The 16,060-nt window shown below is 45.6% G+C and overlaps 1 protein-coding gene across 1 annotated transcript in view; it reads left to right on the forward strand.

The window, feature by feature from the left end:
• LOC135896903 (cytochrome P450 2U1-like) overlaps positions 1–16,060 on the forward strand; it is a 64,462-nt gene that overhangs the window by 15,242 nt on the left and 33,160 nt on the right. The window contains exons 3-6 of the mRNA XM_065425406.1: positions 8,970–9,094; positions 10,980–11,086; positions 11,989–12,293; positions 15,686–15,801. Coding sequence (XP_065281478.1) covers positions 8,970–9,094; positions 10,980–11,086; positions 11,989–12,293; positions 15,686–15,801 — 653 coding nt within the window. The remainder of the gene's footprint in view (positions 1–8,969; positions 9,095–10,979; positions 11,087–11,988; positions 12,294–15,685; positions 15,802–16,060) is intronic.

Consider the following 16,060-nt stretch of genomic DNA (forward strand, 5'->3'; position numbering starts at 1 on the left):
AGGGCGCCTCCCGCACAAGCAGAAAAACACCTGCTTGTCCTTTCTTTTTAATAAATGTTGCTCCTCCTCCTCAAATACGAAGTGTCGTCCGGTTATAATGAAACTATGAAACCTTAAAATTAAGGAGAGCATACTTTCCTCGCGCAGTCAGCTTAAAGGTAGTAACAGTTCAGTATCTGAGGGCTTCTCGCCTGCCACAAGGCTCGCTCGAAAAAAGCTTATCGAATTTGGTAAACAGCCTAATTCCGCCTCCTTTAATCTACGTTTTACCAAGCTTTTCTTCGATAAACAATGTTTCATGTATGATTCAAAAGTGGCAGCGTTAAGCGAGTTAAAAGGGGTGTTCCAGATCACGCAAGCGTACCTGACAATCGGCGTCATCATCCTACTACATAGCAATGCTCGATGGGCAATTGCCTATCTTTAACACCACAAGCCTCCGTGCTTGTTGCAAACGTTAGAAGTGTGTTTCACAAAGGCGAGGAACTTGAATCGCTCGTCGATAGCTGTAATGTTGGTATTATTGCATTAACGGAAACGTGGCTACAGCCTCATGTGCAAGATTGTGAAATCTTTGAGTTGTCTCGATTTCGTATTGTTACGGTAACAAAGGATTAAGACTGGAGACTATTTACAAACGCTAACTGCAGCGCTAGCCAGTTCAGCCAAGAGCTCGAGAGCCAGTGAGCGTTCGTCGTTTTCATCGGGACACCCAACTGCATCGTCTACAAGAAACACACAATATGCATGTATCATTACCCCAGGCGGCAGAAGCACCGTCCTGGGGCGTCTAAATATCGGCGATAACAGGAGAATAATAGGGCTTGAGGCGTGTGACATGCACAGCGTCAGTGGAATTTGGGGCAGATGAGGCACTGGTACTGACTGGGGCGATTGTGTTGGTAACTGGAGTCACGAGCCGCAGCACTCGATTTGGGCCTGTGTACTGAGGCCGGAGTTTTTCCGGCAGGCCGACGTGACGAGTTATGGACCAGACGAGTACCAGGGATCCACTCGAAAAGTAGACGTCTCTGTGTTGGCGATCGTACAAGCGCCGTCGCTTGTCTTGAGAGGTCAGGAGGCGAGCGTGGGCAACTTCGCGTGCTTGGGCTTCCCTGGTGATGGCGTCAAGTGCATACTCGCTAGTCGTTGCTGCGGCGGATGGAAGGGATGCGTTCAGTGGCTATGTGGGTTCTCGGCCGAACAACAGGAAGAACGCGGAATAACCGGCAGTGTCGTGACGCGAAGAATTATATGCAAAAGTTACGTAAGGCTGGGCAACGTCCCAATCAGTATGGTCGGACGAGACGTGCTTTGCAAGCATGTTAGGGTGCGTTCAGACGCTCAGTGAGACCATTAGTCTGTGGGTGGTAAGATGTAGTCAGCATGTGCTTGGTGGAGCAAGACTACAGGATGTCGGCGATGACTTGAGAAAGAAATATCCGACCACGGTCTGTGAGCAGTTGGTGTGGAGCACCATGGTGCAGAATCACGTCGCGTAAAAGAAAATCGGCGATATCTGTGGCGCAGCTTGTTGGATGCGCTCTGGTGATGGCGTAGCGTGTGGCGTAATCTGTCACCACAGCGACCAACCTACTTGTTGCCAGACGTGGATAGCGGGAAAGGGCCAAGTAAGTCTAAGCCAACGGGGGAGTATGGCTCCGAAGGAATGTAGAGCGGATGAAGGCACGCGGCAGGGAGCGCCGATGGTGTTTTTCGGCGCTGGCTTTCTTTCGCACGCCGCAACGTATTTCTGGAGGGAGTGGGCACGGCCTGGCCAAAAGAAGCATCGGCGGATCCGGTCGTAGGTGCGGGAGACGCCAAGGTGACCTGCCGTTGGTGAATCGTGAAGTTCGTCGAGAACAGCTGGCCGGAGGTGCTTAGGAATGACGAGGAGTAGAGCAGGACCGTCGGGGCGTACATTGTGACGGTGTAATATACCATCCCAGAGAACAAACAGGTGAAGGGACAAATCAGAAGGCGAAGATTCCAAGCCATCAATGATGGCGCGCAAAGGGGCATCATGCCGTTGCACGTCGGCAACGTATAGCAGCTGAGAAACGGAGAAAACGCAAGCGTCGGTATCGGGTCAAGGTCGGTGCGTGGTTTGCCCGCTGGGTAGCGTGATAGACAACCTGCGTCTTGATGTAACAGGCCCGACTTGTACATTACTGCATAGGAATATTCTTGCAGCCGCAGAGCCCAGCGACCAAGATGGCCGGTAGGATCCTTGAGTGAGGAAAGCCAGCAGAGCGCGTGGTGGTCTGTGGTTACAAAGAAGTGCGTGCCACACAAGCATGGGCGGAATATGGAAACCGCCCAGACGAGAGCCAGGCATTCACGATCTGTAATCGAATAGATGTGCTCCGCTGCTGTGAGGAGGCGGCTAGCGTATGCGACAACGCGATACTGACCCTATTGTCGCTGGGCTAAGACGGCTCCCATACCGTGACCACTGGCATCGGTACGCACCTCTGTAGGAGAGGACGGGTCAAAGTGGGCCAGTATAGGTGGCGTGGTGAGAATGTTGGTGAGGTTGGTAAACGCGGCAGTTTGAGCGGGGCCCCATATAAACGGCACGTCCTTCTTCAGGATATCAGTAAAAGGTCGGGCAATCGCTGCGAAGTCTTTAACGAAGCGTCGGAATAGAGGCAGAGTCCCACAAAACATCAGACGTCTTTCACAGACTGAGGTACAGGATAAGACATGACAGCACGAATTTTACCCGGGTCTGGTTGAATACCGGAAGCATCGACGTGGTGGACCAGCACTATTATCTGCTGACGACCGAAGTGACACATCGAGGAATTTAGTTGGAGCCCAGCCTCGCGGAAGACTTGAAGAACAACTGATAAGCGCTCAAGGTGTCTCAAATGTAGGCGAAAATACGAGAACGTCGTCTAGGTAGCGCAGGCATGTTGACCATTTGAATCCTTAAAACAACGAGTCCATCATACATTCGACCGTTGCTAGTGCGTTGCATACACCGAATGGCATAACTTTGAATTGATATATACCATCAGGAGTTACGTACGCGGTGTTCTCCTGGTCTTTTTCAACAGAAATCTGCCAATAACCAGACTGCAGGTCTATTGATGAAATGTAATTGGCACCGTGGAGTTAATTGAGGGCGTCGTCAATGCGAGGCAACGAGTAGACGTCTTTCTTGGTAATGGTGTTTATATGACTATAATCTATGCACAAACGCCATGTGCCATCTTTCATTTTAACAAGCACCACGGGTGACGCCCAAGGGCTCGACGAAGGTTCAACAATGCTTTTGGCGAGCATCTTGTTCACTTCATCTTGAATAACCTTACGCTCTGAAGCAGAAAGTCTATATGGCCGGCGATGAATGGGACTGGCATCACCAGTATTTATGTGATGCTTAACAATTGAAGACTGGCCCAATTGGCGATTGCTGAGGTCGAATATGTCGTGGGAGGAAACCAAAAGGCGACACAGGAGTGTTGCTTGTTCAGGTCATACGTACGCAGCAATCACGGGATTAAATGTTTCGTCAGGTCAAATAGCATCCTGTGGACATGGCGGAGAATCTGTGCAGACGTCTACGGAAAACGTCGTGATGTGGTCATATCCGATAGTACGGAGCATTGCAATCGATATGCCTTTGGGTAGAACTTCCTTTATCAGACCCCCGTTAACAACAGGGAGGCATGTCCGGTTATCGGCGATGGTGACGACGGAGTTGGGCACAGTGATATTGCGCATCAAAAGGACATCAGGAACAGGTGTCGCGACGTAATCACCATCGTGCACAGGAAAAGATTATAACGAATCGACGAAAGTCAAAGCTTTAGGCGGCAGGCAGACGAAGGTGGTCGTACTAAATTTCTTCTGCACTTTGACACGAATAAGCGCCAGTAGAGGAAGTTCGAGGCAAACCGTACAGGCAGAACAGTCGATCAAAGCTGAATGCGCCGTAAGAAAGTTGAGTCCGAGGATTAGGTGATGGGGACAATTTGTCAGCACTGTAAAAAGAACAGGAACGTGATGGCCGGCGATACTTATGCGGGAAGTACACATTTCAGCGACGTCAACAGTGCTGCCATCGGCCACGCGTACAGCTCGAGTAGTAGGAGACGTGAGAACATTCCTGAGTCGATGACGGAGGTTACAACTCATTATGGACACCTGGGCTCCAGTATCTATTAACGCCGTCAAGGGTACACCGTCGACGTGAACATCAAAAGCTCTGGTTCGTGGGGAGCGCCAATGGAGGATTTCGACACGACGAAGATGATGCATCACTACCTCCAGGAGCTGCGTGGTCTAGATTTCCGTCCGGGATGGTCCATAATTGGTAGGCGACGAATAGTGGCGTGGCTGGGGCGACGGGAACCGACAGTGCTGAGGTGACGGCGAGCGAGCAGGACGACTGACATCGACGGATACGTCATAGGTAGGAGGCATGCGGTGAGGCGACTAACGGCGCGGGTCGGCATATGGGCGAGGAGACAGGGAAAAGGAGCTTGAATAGGGTTATGTCCAGGTAATGCGGCAGTGGCGAGCGACATGGCCAATGCGGAGGCAACGGGAGCAAATGGGCTTGTCGTCCGGAGTTCTCCACTCGGTAGGTTTGCGGTATCTGGGAGGGGAATACAGATCACCGTGAGGCGGAGCAGTCGGCACCGGTCGGGCGTCAGGTCGAGAGACGGCGCAGGCAGCAAGAAAACCTAGGTTTGAGAATTCTTGCCGTACGCCTGCCTGAATGAGAGAGATCACTGGGGCTGGTTGGTCAATGGTGGGTTCAAGTGGGCGTGAACGGAACGGCGAAAGACTTGTAGCCTCGATTTCACGGTGAACAATACGTGTGACATGCTCATTTAAGGGTGATGAAGCAGTAAGGTCAACGGAACACGACGTCGCAGCCGTGTTAGGGAGCCGGGAGAACTGTGGAATGACGGGGCGGCTTTTGGCGAGCTCAAAGCGGCGGCATTCCTTGACAATGACGTCGATGGTCGACACATTATTGAAGACAAGTTGAAGGCATCGTCCGCGATCCCTTTGAGTGCGTGGCTGACTTTGTCAACCTCGCCCATGTTCTCGTCGACTTCCCAGCAAAGAGCGGGCACGTCTTTTATGTAGGAGACGTACGATTCAGTAGAAGACTGAACTCGGGTAGCAAGCTCTCTTCTAGCAGCCAGCTGCCGACCGGTGGGATTTCCAAAGAGGCCGATGAGCTTCTCCTTGAAGGCATCCCAGCTAGAGATCTCATCCTCGTGCGTCCGGAACCAGACACGAGGAGTTCCGCCCAAGTAGAATAGGACGTCGGCTAGCATAATGGTATAGCTCATACAGGTTGAGCCAGTCCTCGACGTCGACATTATCGTGGCCGGTGAATTTGCCAGGATCACGGGGATCGATAGCTGTAGCGTACGTTGTTGTTGAGGTCGCAGGAGTAGAAAGAGACGAGGTGTCGTCACCAGGAGCCATGGCGGAAAGCCGGACGGTGCGGCCGCTGTGGAGCTCCGTGGCGAGGACGGGGAACGGCACCCTCCACCAAAATGTTACGCGAACAAAGCGTTGATGCTGCCGACTATTTACAAAGAACATTCGCAAAAGGTAACTGCAGCGCTGGCCAGTTCTGCCGACAGCTCGAGAGCCAGAGAACTTTCGTCGTCTTCGTCGAGGCGCCCGCGTGCATGGGCCCCAAGAAACACGCAATATGCGCGTATCAGTATCTTCCGTTGCGATCGCACCGCTCGCAAAGGCGGAGGCGTACTACTCGCTATTTCAAATTTCCTGCAATGTCATCAACTCCACATTAACTGTAACCTGGAAGTTGTGTGCGCGTGCGTTGACATCCGTTACCGTAAAATTACGATCGTTGTTTGCTACCGCGCTCCATCCTACCCATCCACTTTCACGGCTGAGCTTCACGGTCTGCTTAACACCCTTACTTTGCGGCACCCTTCGGACCCCGTTGTATTATTGAGGGTTTTCTACTTCCCCAACATATGCTGGACTACTGAAACTCCGCACTGTTGTCCATTTTTTTCACAAAGTAACGATTTTCTTGATCTCTGCTCTGTGATTAACCAACACAATTAGTATTAGAATCAACTAGGATCTCGGAAAGCGCTGCTAACCTCCTTGACGTAATCTTGTGCTCTCATCCTGACATAGTTACCAATGGTTCATGCTTAGCGGGTTTGGGCGATCACCTGGGTCTTTCTTTCAACATATTATCTCCCGTGGTAAAACCACAGAAACATAATGAACCATAATCTAAGAAACATAATTTGCCACCATGATAGGGCAAACTTTGACGCTAATAATGTTAAACTAGCTAACTTTCTTGATCCTTTCCTAAGCCAATTTGATCATCGCACGGTTGATGAGAACTGGACCGCTTTCAAAAATAAAATACATGAGCTCACCGACAAGTTTATTCCGTCAAGTGCAATATCCTGCAACGTTAGGAAACTCTGGTTAAGCTCCAAGTTAAAAAGGCTTTCCAACTGAAAAAAAAACGACTCTATGAAATATCGTATAGAAGGTTACTGGCATCGAAATGGGACGCTTATAAGGAGGCGAACAGTACTTACACAGAAGCTATAAAACTTGCCAGAAAGGCATTCCAAGTACACACTTTGTCCGCAGTGCTTGCGAATGACCCTAAAAAGTTTTGACTTGTTATTAACCCTTCCAAAGATAATTCGGTCACGTTGATTGATTCCAGTGGTTCACCGGTGCCCGAAGATGTATGACCCCATATCCTTAATTCTGTGTTTTCTAACAACTTTGTCGTATGTAATGACCCTGTGCTTTCAACTCTTGAGTGTTGCGATTGCCATCTATGTACAATAATATCATTGAACCTCTGGGGTTCGAAAATGTAATTAAAGATAAGTCCTGGTGCTGAATTGGTTAACGCGAAATTTCTGAAAAGCACTGTTGTTTATACATCTGTTCTGTTTTCAAAAATTTTTCAGCAATCTTTAGGTACACATTAGCTACCTGCAGATTGGAAGGTCGGGAACGTGGTCCCACTCCACAAGTCCGGTAGCAAACATTTGCCCCTCGACTGCCGCCCCATTTCCCTCACCAGCATTCCTTGCAAGGCTCTTGAACATGTTTTGTACTCACATTTAGCAAAGCACTTAGACAATAATTCATTTTTCACAAAAGCACAACATGGTTTCCGTAAAAACGTCTCTTGTAAAACTCAACTTCGTTCTTTTACTGACAGCCTTCTATTCTCGACTAAGGTTGATTCGCAGAGTGTGTTTTCTTTGATTTCGGCAAGGCCTTCGACAAAGTGTCATAAATCGCTTCTATTTAAACTGAGTAAACTTAATCTTGATCCTAACCTGTTTGCATGGCTTGAACATTTTTTGCTTAATCGGTCACACTATGTTGTGTCAAACAATTACATGTCCCTATTTAATCCTGTAGACTCTGGTGTGCGTCAAGGTTCAGGTATAGGCCCTCTTCTTTTCTTAATTTGCAATAACGATTTACCAAATGACGTTTTTTGTAATATTTACCTTTTCGCAGATGACTGTGTTATCCTTCGTGAAATATTGCGTAAATCTCATAACAAATTCTTACAAGATTATACAAACGCTATATTTAACTGGTGTGACATATGGTTAATGCAACTTAACGTAACTAAATGTAAATGTATACGTGTAACTCGCAGCAGTATTCCCCCGCCGAACAATTACCTTAATGATATTCCCCTAGAGGTCGTAACCTTCTATAAATACCGTACCTAGGCGTCCACATAACCTCGTCACGTTTTGGTCGTTGCACATCGATGAGGTAATTAACAGTACTAACTGCATACTGAGTTATCTTTGCCGAAATTTTTCCTCTGCTCGCAGATCATTAAAATTAATCCTATACAAAACGCTCATTAGGAGTAAAATGGAGTACGCCTCATCCATCTGGGACCCGCACCTCGAAACCATTATTCAATAACTTGAACTAATTCAAACAATGCCGCGCGTTGCATTCATAGCAATTACAACCACACATCAAGCGTAACTGCTATGAAAAACTCTTTGCTAGTTGCTCCTCTCTCAGCCCGGCGTAAGTGCTTTCGCCTTGCTTTATTTTATAAACTGTATTTCCACAATTCCTGCCTGCACGATAATCTTATGTCATCTCCTACCTACATTTCCTCTCGCTTTGATCATAACCATAACGCTGGGATCATTCAAAGCCGCACCAGAACCTGTAAAGAATCATTTATTCCTAGGACCTCTCAGGAACGGAACCCCCTTCCCGGTGCAGTTGTCACAATGAAGGAAAACTCAGTATCGTTCGGCCATATCAGACATCACTACTGGATAGAATTAACTGATCAATGTTGCTTTAATAACTAAATTTTTTGCTGCTTTGTTATTTACTTGTGTATGTTTTACCCACGCCCCTCTGTAATACTTCGGTCTTGAAGGTACAATAAAATAAATAAAAATAAATAAATATCACTGCAAAGCTTTGTCCCAACTCGCAGGGTAAGATCACGAATAATATTCTGCTGACTACCATGTGCACGGCCACAGTTTCACGGTTCGTGCGCATCTACAACTTCTTCCGTGTGATAAACATTGTTCACAATTGAGTTTTTGGGATGTTCACTTGTAGAGAGCCGTGGCAGCTAACCTATGCATGCGTAAATGTTTCTAAATTGATATATCCAGTCTTGTTAAAAAAACTAGTCTTGAAATGCATATACAAAAATCCGAGAATTAAGCATGAAGAATTTCGCGGGTTTTTCATCGCACCTTTTTCATCGCAAGAGCTAAAGGCCATTCGGCCGACAGCCATTCGGCTGTCAGGCCGAATGGCCTTTAGCTCTTGCTTCCTCTTTCTGTAATGAAGAAAGGAAATAAACTTCAAACTTCAAACTTCAAACCTCAGGAAAAATATTATATTTGATGATATTCTTCGGCCGAAATGTTAAGTTCAGTAACATGTGCTTCATTTTTTTCCAGGCTCAAGGTAAATTTTATGAACGTTGTGATCCTCAACGACTTCGACAGCATCAAGAAATTCTGCAACACAAAGGAACTGCTATGGCGTTCATCCACTTTAGTTGGTTATGGGGACCGATATAAAGGTAATTTTATCTATCCTGCAGCGAAATGACGCGTTTGAAGAAGTAAATTGATAGGTGAGCCAACCGCACTAAGGCAACCTTTCCTTGAAGCACACGAGTCTCTACTGTTGGTATTAGGCGGATGAAGGGGGGGCTTGAGTAAGAGCGTGTTTAATAAATGATCTCTAGCTATAATTTGTCTTGCCAACATGAGATAAGATATAGACACTTTGGCAATAAAGGCAATCTGCTGCTCTTCAATGAGCCAACTTTACAGCGGAAGAAGAAAAGCTCGCGCTGAAACAGGCATCAGACATGGGTCCAGTGTATTACCAAAGGTGTTTATTATGTGATTACAATGACACTCGACAATAAATGGGCTGTCATTGGCTTTTCGAGAAGTTGTGTCCCCCCCATGACAGCGTTCTTTGCTCTGTTTTACCGGGACATATATTAGATGAAGTATTCAGCGTCAATAGCATCTAGTGGTTTGCTGATTCTGCCTCACACGTGATTCTGCAAGCCTCGTTATTATCCCGAGTGGTACGGCGACTTCTCCGGAATTGGAGCAATCGTTGGTTTGATCTCAACAGGGCTGTAAACCTTTTTCGGGACTTGAAAGCTGTTTTTAGAGTTCTGCGGCCTTTCTGTAATTTAAGATGCGTATATCGCCTGTTAGTATAACGCACTTTAAGATAACTCGTCCCATGTCAGTCCAGCTCCGAGAAACGCGAGGCTAGTCCCTCTTCATTGAAGAGTGTTGCATGCAAGCAACACACCACAAAAGAATGTTTTTCTCGCTGATGTTCGCTATGGGAACACGCTGTTTCTGGAACACTGAATGGCTGTTAGCTTGTATTGATTGTATTAAATTGAATGCTTGGTAACAGGAACACATCACGACGAAAAAGAAGTTTGGCAGGTGACTTGCATTCTTTTGAAACCATTGTCAGAGGAGACAAATTTAAAATTAAAATTTGGGGCTTTACGTGCTAAAACCACTTTGTGATTATGAGGCATGCCGTAGTGGAGGACTCCGGAAATTTCGACAACCTGCGGTTTTTTAACGTGCACCTAAATCTAAGTACATGGGTGTTTTCGCATTTCGCCCCCCATCGAAATGTGGCCGCCGTGGCTGGGATTCGATCCCGCGACCTCGCGCTCAGCAGCCCAACACCATAGCCACTGAGCAGGTCAGAGGAGACAGACAGATGCAAGACCACCGGCTGTAGTGGGGTTACAAACGTTATGCAAATAAAGTGCGCGCCAATGAGTCACATATTACGAGAGCAATGTGTATAAACTTCAAATGGTCATAGGTGCCTTGCAGTGAAGCACAGGTCCAGTTCCCTGCCTGGTGGTCCGCTCTATTACTGAAAAAGATTACTGAAAAAGATTACGCAGGCATATTGTTCCTTCACGTCGATTACGCTTATTCGTTATGAGTTTTGCACATTTAAGTAGCAAATTAACATATTTTTGACACGCCGTGGTTGTTTATTGGCTTAGGCGTTGGGTTGCTAAGCACGAGTTCGTGGGATCGAACCCTGGCCACGGCGGCCACGTTTTGACGGGGTCGAAATACGAAAACACCCGTTTACTTAGATTTAGGTGCACGTTAAGAACCCCAGGTGGTCCAAGTTTCCGGAGCCCCCACTACGGCGTGCCTCATAATGATGAAGTGTTTTTTCTCTCTTAAAACCCCATAATTAAAAAACTTTCTGCTATGTATATATGCCGTCCTTTAAGGGCTAAGACATCTGTGAATGAAGGTTTGGTTTGCGGTATATCCGTGACACGTATAAAATCGAATCTTCTATATATGAAATAAGCTGCAGTCTGGCGCTTTCAGAGCAGCCGTCACTTAATGTGTGCGGCATATAGTTCACTGAAGTTACTTTTTCAGGATTGGGTTCCCTCAATGGGGAAGCTTGGTCAGCAAACAGGAAATTCTGTTTGAGTACGTTGCGGGACGTGGGTTTTGCAAAGACTGCTATGGAAGACCGCATGATGGTAAGCTACGTGTTCTCTTAAATTAAGTTCACATGGGAGCATATGTCATTAGGGTTCCTTCTTAGGCTGGATGCTTTAGCCACTCGCTGTAGCCAATCAGTCTGGCTTCGAAGTTAACAGTCGTCTAACCACAGCGGTATTAGCCATTGTCCTTTATCTGTCCAAAATGCGCCTCTTTAGCGCGCGAAATTAGATTTAAATTGGAATTTATTCTTCAGGAATAATATATGCAAAAACTGGGTTGTCATACAACACTACTGAGATTAAAATCTAGAAGTTACCTCGAAACGAAGAAGTACCCATTAAATCCGATGAAGTAATTGACTGGCAATACACGCCCGGTTTCCTAACATTATGAATGAACATCAGACAAAGCAATTATTTGAGCAGTGATGATGAATTACCATTCCTCAGTACCACACCGACAGTCTTGCGTTGTGAAAATGCTTAGTCAGCTGGAAATGAAGCAATAGTAAAAGACGGGCTGGTGACGCCGAGGTGATGTTCGCGAACATACTCACCTAGTTATTTTCCTGTTAATAAAGGTCGACTACATAGCCTTATAAAGTGCAGAAGGCTGCGCTTATAAGTTTCAAAAGCTATAGGCCTCAAAACGGCCTGCATATGAAAAAAATAATTCTACAATGCCCTTCCAGCGCTGGGGTGGCTGCGCAAAAATTAAAAATGGAAACTTTTAAGCGTTAACCTTTATTTTTAGTGATCAATGCACAAAACTAATGAAAATAGAGTTTGAAAGAATATAATTTTTGTTTAAACTAATTTCATGGTTTCCTTTACTGTCATTTCGGACATGGCGTAGGAGTAGCTCAGTCGTTCGTTCTTTTGCTTTGTTCCGCATGGCTCCACCTCCACTTACTTTCTCGACGCTCCGCGGATGACAGGAAGAGTTCGGTCGCGTAGCGGACAGCATTGGCGAGACTGGTGGAAGGCCGCTTAACGTGAGTGACTACGTCATGGCGTGTGCCTTCAACAACATCGTGTCGTTCTTCTACGGCTGCCAGTTGGCGCACGACCATCCCACTCGCCGCGAGCTCTACCGTGTGATGCAGCGAGTGAGCCAGGCGATGCACTCGGGGCCCGCTCATCAATTCCTGCCATGGACGCTGCGCAAGCTGCTCTCGCACCTTCCTTTCACCAGAAACCATCGCGTCGCTGAATCCATGGCGCAGCTGCGGGCCATATCGGAGTAGGTGCACTTTACGTTTCCTATAACCCTGTGTCGCGTACAAATGAACTCCACCAGTGCTGTCGATTCGTACTGGCCTGCTAAGAAAGAACCTTTTTAGGTTTCTTGGATTGTCTAATAAGTGGGCTGTATTTCAGGTACACCAATGTTTATTAGAAGAAAAGTGGGATTCATAGGTGTGCTAGATCCATGGTGACATTCGCGCTCAACAGGAAACGTCATTTCTTTTTCAGTAGTTTTGGTGTCGTCTTAAAAATCTCCGTTGAATGAGGTGGAAGGTGTGCGTCGGTAACGGATGCTGGGTGCAAACTAACAGGTTTAGTTTGGTGCCGGTTCCTCTCGTTCGGATTTCACTGTTTGCTCGTGTTGTCAGTAAAAGTCGGGTAAATTTGGAAGAAGCAAGAAAATGAGGGTTAGGTCTATAACAGGAATAAGGTAATGCACGCGGTTCTTTTACCTTGACACTTTTGGATTCCGTAACGCGTTTCGCATACATCTCTTGAGTGGAAACGCACGCCTATCGAACGCTTACTTACCCGAAGAAGCTGGATTTATGAAGAAAGCGGAAGGTATACCAGAATGTTTCAATCACCGGACATTCAGCAGTGCTGACTAGAAAAAACATCAGTTTGGAGCTTGGCGTGCTTTGTGCTAGCGATGAAGAAATGGGTGGTGGCGACGTGATGGGACACACGAAATGGCAGCTCGCCGTGAAACCAATTGCGACAAGTCCAAAGAACGCACGTAAAAAGACCTTGGTGACAGGGCAGCTATTTGTCCTGTCGCACTGCGAGTTCAAATTGCGGTTCAATGGTAGATCGGTTAATATATTCTAAAGTGAACAGACGAGAAAAATGTCAGCTGGCATTTTTCCGGCCTTCTTTTATAGGTAACACGAATGCTAGGAAGGATCTAATAGCAACTCGAGAAGTTTCGCGGATTGCCGTCTGGTCCGTAAAAGTGGTTGAAAATATTTACAATGTGTCATGGCAAGATATAATAATGAGTATCAGTTTGTTCACTGTTATGCCTAAGTGTATCGCTGGTTTTATTTATTTTGTCAGTTCGGAAGTGGCATTTTCTTGAACGAGCCAGTGTCACGACACTGTAACAAGGTACTGTTGAAGGCTTTTTCACTTTTAATAGATTAATCCTCCAGGCCTCTTAATGGTTGCTGGACATGTCTCGAAGCGCTGAGTGTATTTTTTTTTACATTTTGGTGTAAAAAGGTACGCTTAAAGGTAATAGTGATGCTCTCAAATTCGCGAATGTAGCATAAATCCCCTGATGTTTATCGTAATGATATAAATTCAAAATAAATATTGAAGAATGTGGTACGGTAATGCTTAAATGCGTGTGTTTTACGGTATGTGGAGAAAAAAGAGCATGCCAAGTTTTTGGTTTTCCAGTAGAAAGGTGTTTTGGAAGTAATGACGCCATTAGGGCTACGAATGTATTTCGCTAGAATAGCAGCTTGGGCTTGTTGGTTTTCCATCCTGCTAGTAACAGCGCAAAATATAGACAAGGGACGAGACAAGAAGACACCACAAGCGCTGACTTTCAACAACCTACTGTTGTTGTTGTTGAAAGTCAGCGCTTGTGGTGTCTTCTTGTCTCGTCCCTTGTCTATATTTTGCGCTGTTACTAGCAGGCTAGTAGGGCTACGAAAGCTTTAAAATTCATTTCCAATCTACAAGTGGTTTATTAAACGAATTTGATAATAGTTTTATTGCGCAATAAGTTACTTGATGTGGAACAATTCCAAGTCGTTTAATGATGGCCATTTGGACAGTAGAAAGTTTCTGAAACATTTACCTTACTTGTATCCGAAATGAGGCAGAAAAAAAATCACCAAATAGTAGAACAGAAAAAAAGCATATGTTGAATTTTGCTTTGCACAGAATCATCCGATCGCAGCGGCAAATTGCCCAAGTAATCTCGCGCAGCTTTATACATAATCGACTAACGTGGCTGTCCTAGTTCAAACGAATAAAACAACGTAACGCTAGAAATTGTGTGCTTATATTTAACCTAAATTTCGTTACGGTGCGGTAAATACGGTAGCGTAAATACGGTAATGCCGTATTTTAATGACTCATCCGCACCAGCGATTGTAACGCGCAGTTATATTAGCGCTCAAATATAAAAAAAAGAAAATACTTAGTGCCGATTCTACCGCGCACATGAAATAACGAAACCTGAGTCGACGCGTACTGTGTTGAAACGATTTTATGGACCATACAAAGACACATACGCACGCACTGCTGAAGCTTAGCGGCTACTCACTATCGGAGCCAGACGACATCTCCTTTTCGCAGTATATGGACCACGAAAAGTCTTCTTTAGTTACATTTATTGCATTAGAAATTCCACACTTCTTGAAGACTCGCACTGCCACCGTCTTCGGGGGGGAGGAGTAGGTGGGAGGGAGGGAGGACATTCCACGCACCACGGGCCCAACTTGCGATGTCTCCAAGCATCGCTTTCTTCAGACGACCCTTTCGCGGTGCAGTGTCACTAGCAAACTTTCATTAAGCTTTCTTTTTTTTCAGTAAAGGTCGGTGTCGTTTCTGCTTTTGAGTAGAATTAGTTACGATCGTAACTTGCATGCAAATTTGAACTCACCTTTTATTCAAAATAGGTGCGCGTTATAATCGTGCAAATACAGTAATAATATTGAAAGCATAGATAGTGTGTGTTGCCGCGCAGAATAGTACTGCTTATGCTTTTGATGCAATGCAACATTATCAAAATTATTTTCCTGCAATCATCTTGCAATGTAGGCAGTAATTCAATGCAATGTAATAATAAGAAAGGAAGCTAAAAGAGCGCACGGCACTGTCGACCGCATAAACGATGAATGTTTTTTCAGATCCAAATTTATTATTGTTACCATACGTATTAAAAAAAAATTTGTCCAAACAAGCTTACCTGCGCCCTCCTCGCCCCCAGAAAAAGAGCAGCAGCAGCAACAACAATAAAAATCTTAATAAAGGGCAGCAATCATCCCCTAAACAAACGCGCTTTTTCCAGGTAAAAACTAAGTAAACCCAAAGGTTTCTTAGTCTTTAACTTATTATCGAATCTGACTTTTCGAGCGAGTGTACGTTGATCGACTGAATTGGAAGCGATTACAAAATATGAACAGTGCCCAAATGTAAGCATGTTTTATCAATGTTATGTAATATGTTCTCTTTTAAACCTAGTGATACGGTTTTAGTGCGGCACTGGGGAGAAATTTTGAAAAAATAAAATAACGTTCTCACGAATGCGCAGGTTGTTCTGTAAAGAGAGGGTTAGTATTCAATATTGGAATAGCAGACACCTGTCATAGAAGTAGTAATAAATTTGAGCATGGCTAAACAGTTCTCTTTACATGGTCCTCTGTTAAGGAAGCAAGTCGGGGAATTCCAGGCGGCGAAGGTTGGAGACGAATGCAAAGACTTCATTCACAGATATATCAAGAAGATCGAAGAAGGCACAGGGGAAGCAAATCCCTTATTTACCGGTAAGTGATACAATTCAATGATGATATTGCCTTGCTTAGTAACTCAGGGGACCAAATGTAATGCATGCTCACTGACCTGGAGATGCAAAGCAGAAGGCTGGGTCTAAAAATTCATCTGCAGAAAACTAATGTAATGTTTAACAGTCTCAGAAGAAAACAGCAGTTTACGATAGGTAGCGAGGCACTGGAAGTGGTAAGGGAATATATACACTTAGGGCAGGTAGTGACCGCGGATCCGGATTGTAAGACAAATATTCAG

Source organism: Dermacentor albipictus, chromosome 7, assembly GCF_038994185.2.
Source record: "Dermacentor albipictus isolate Rhodes 1998 colony chromosome 7, USDA_Dalb.pri_finalv2, whole genome shotgun sequence".
Taxonomy (NCBI): domain Eukaryota; kingdom Metazoa; phylum Arthropoda; class Arachnida; order Ixodida; family Ixodidae; genus Dermacentor; species Dermacentor albipictus.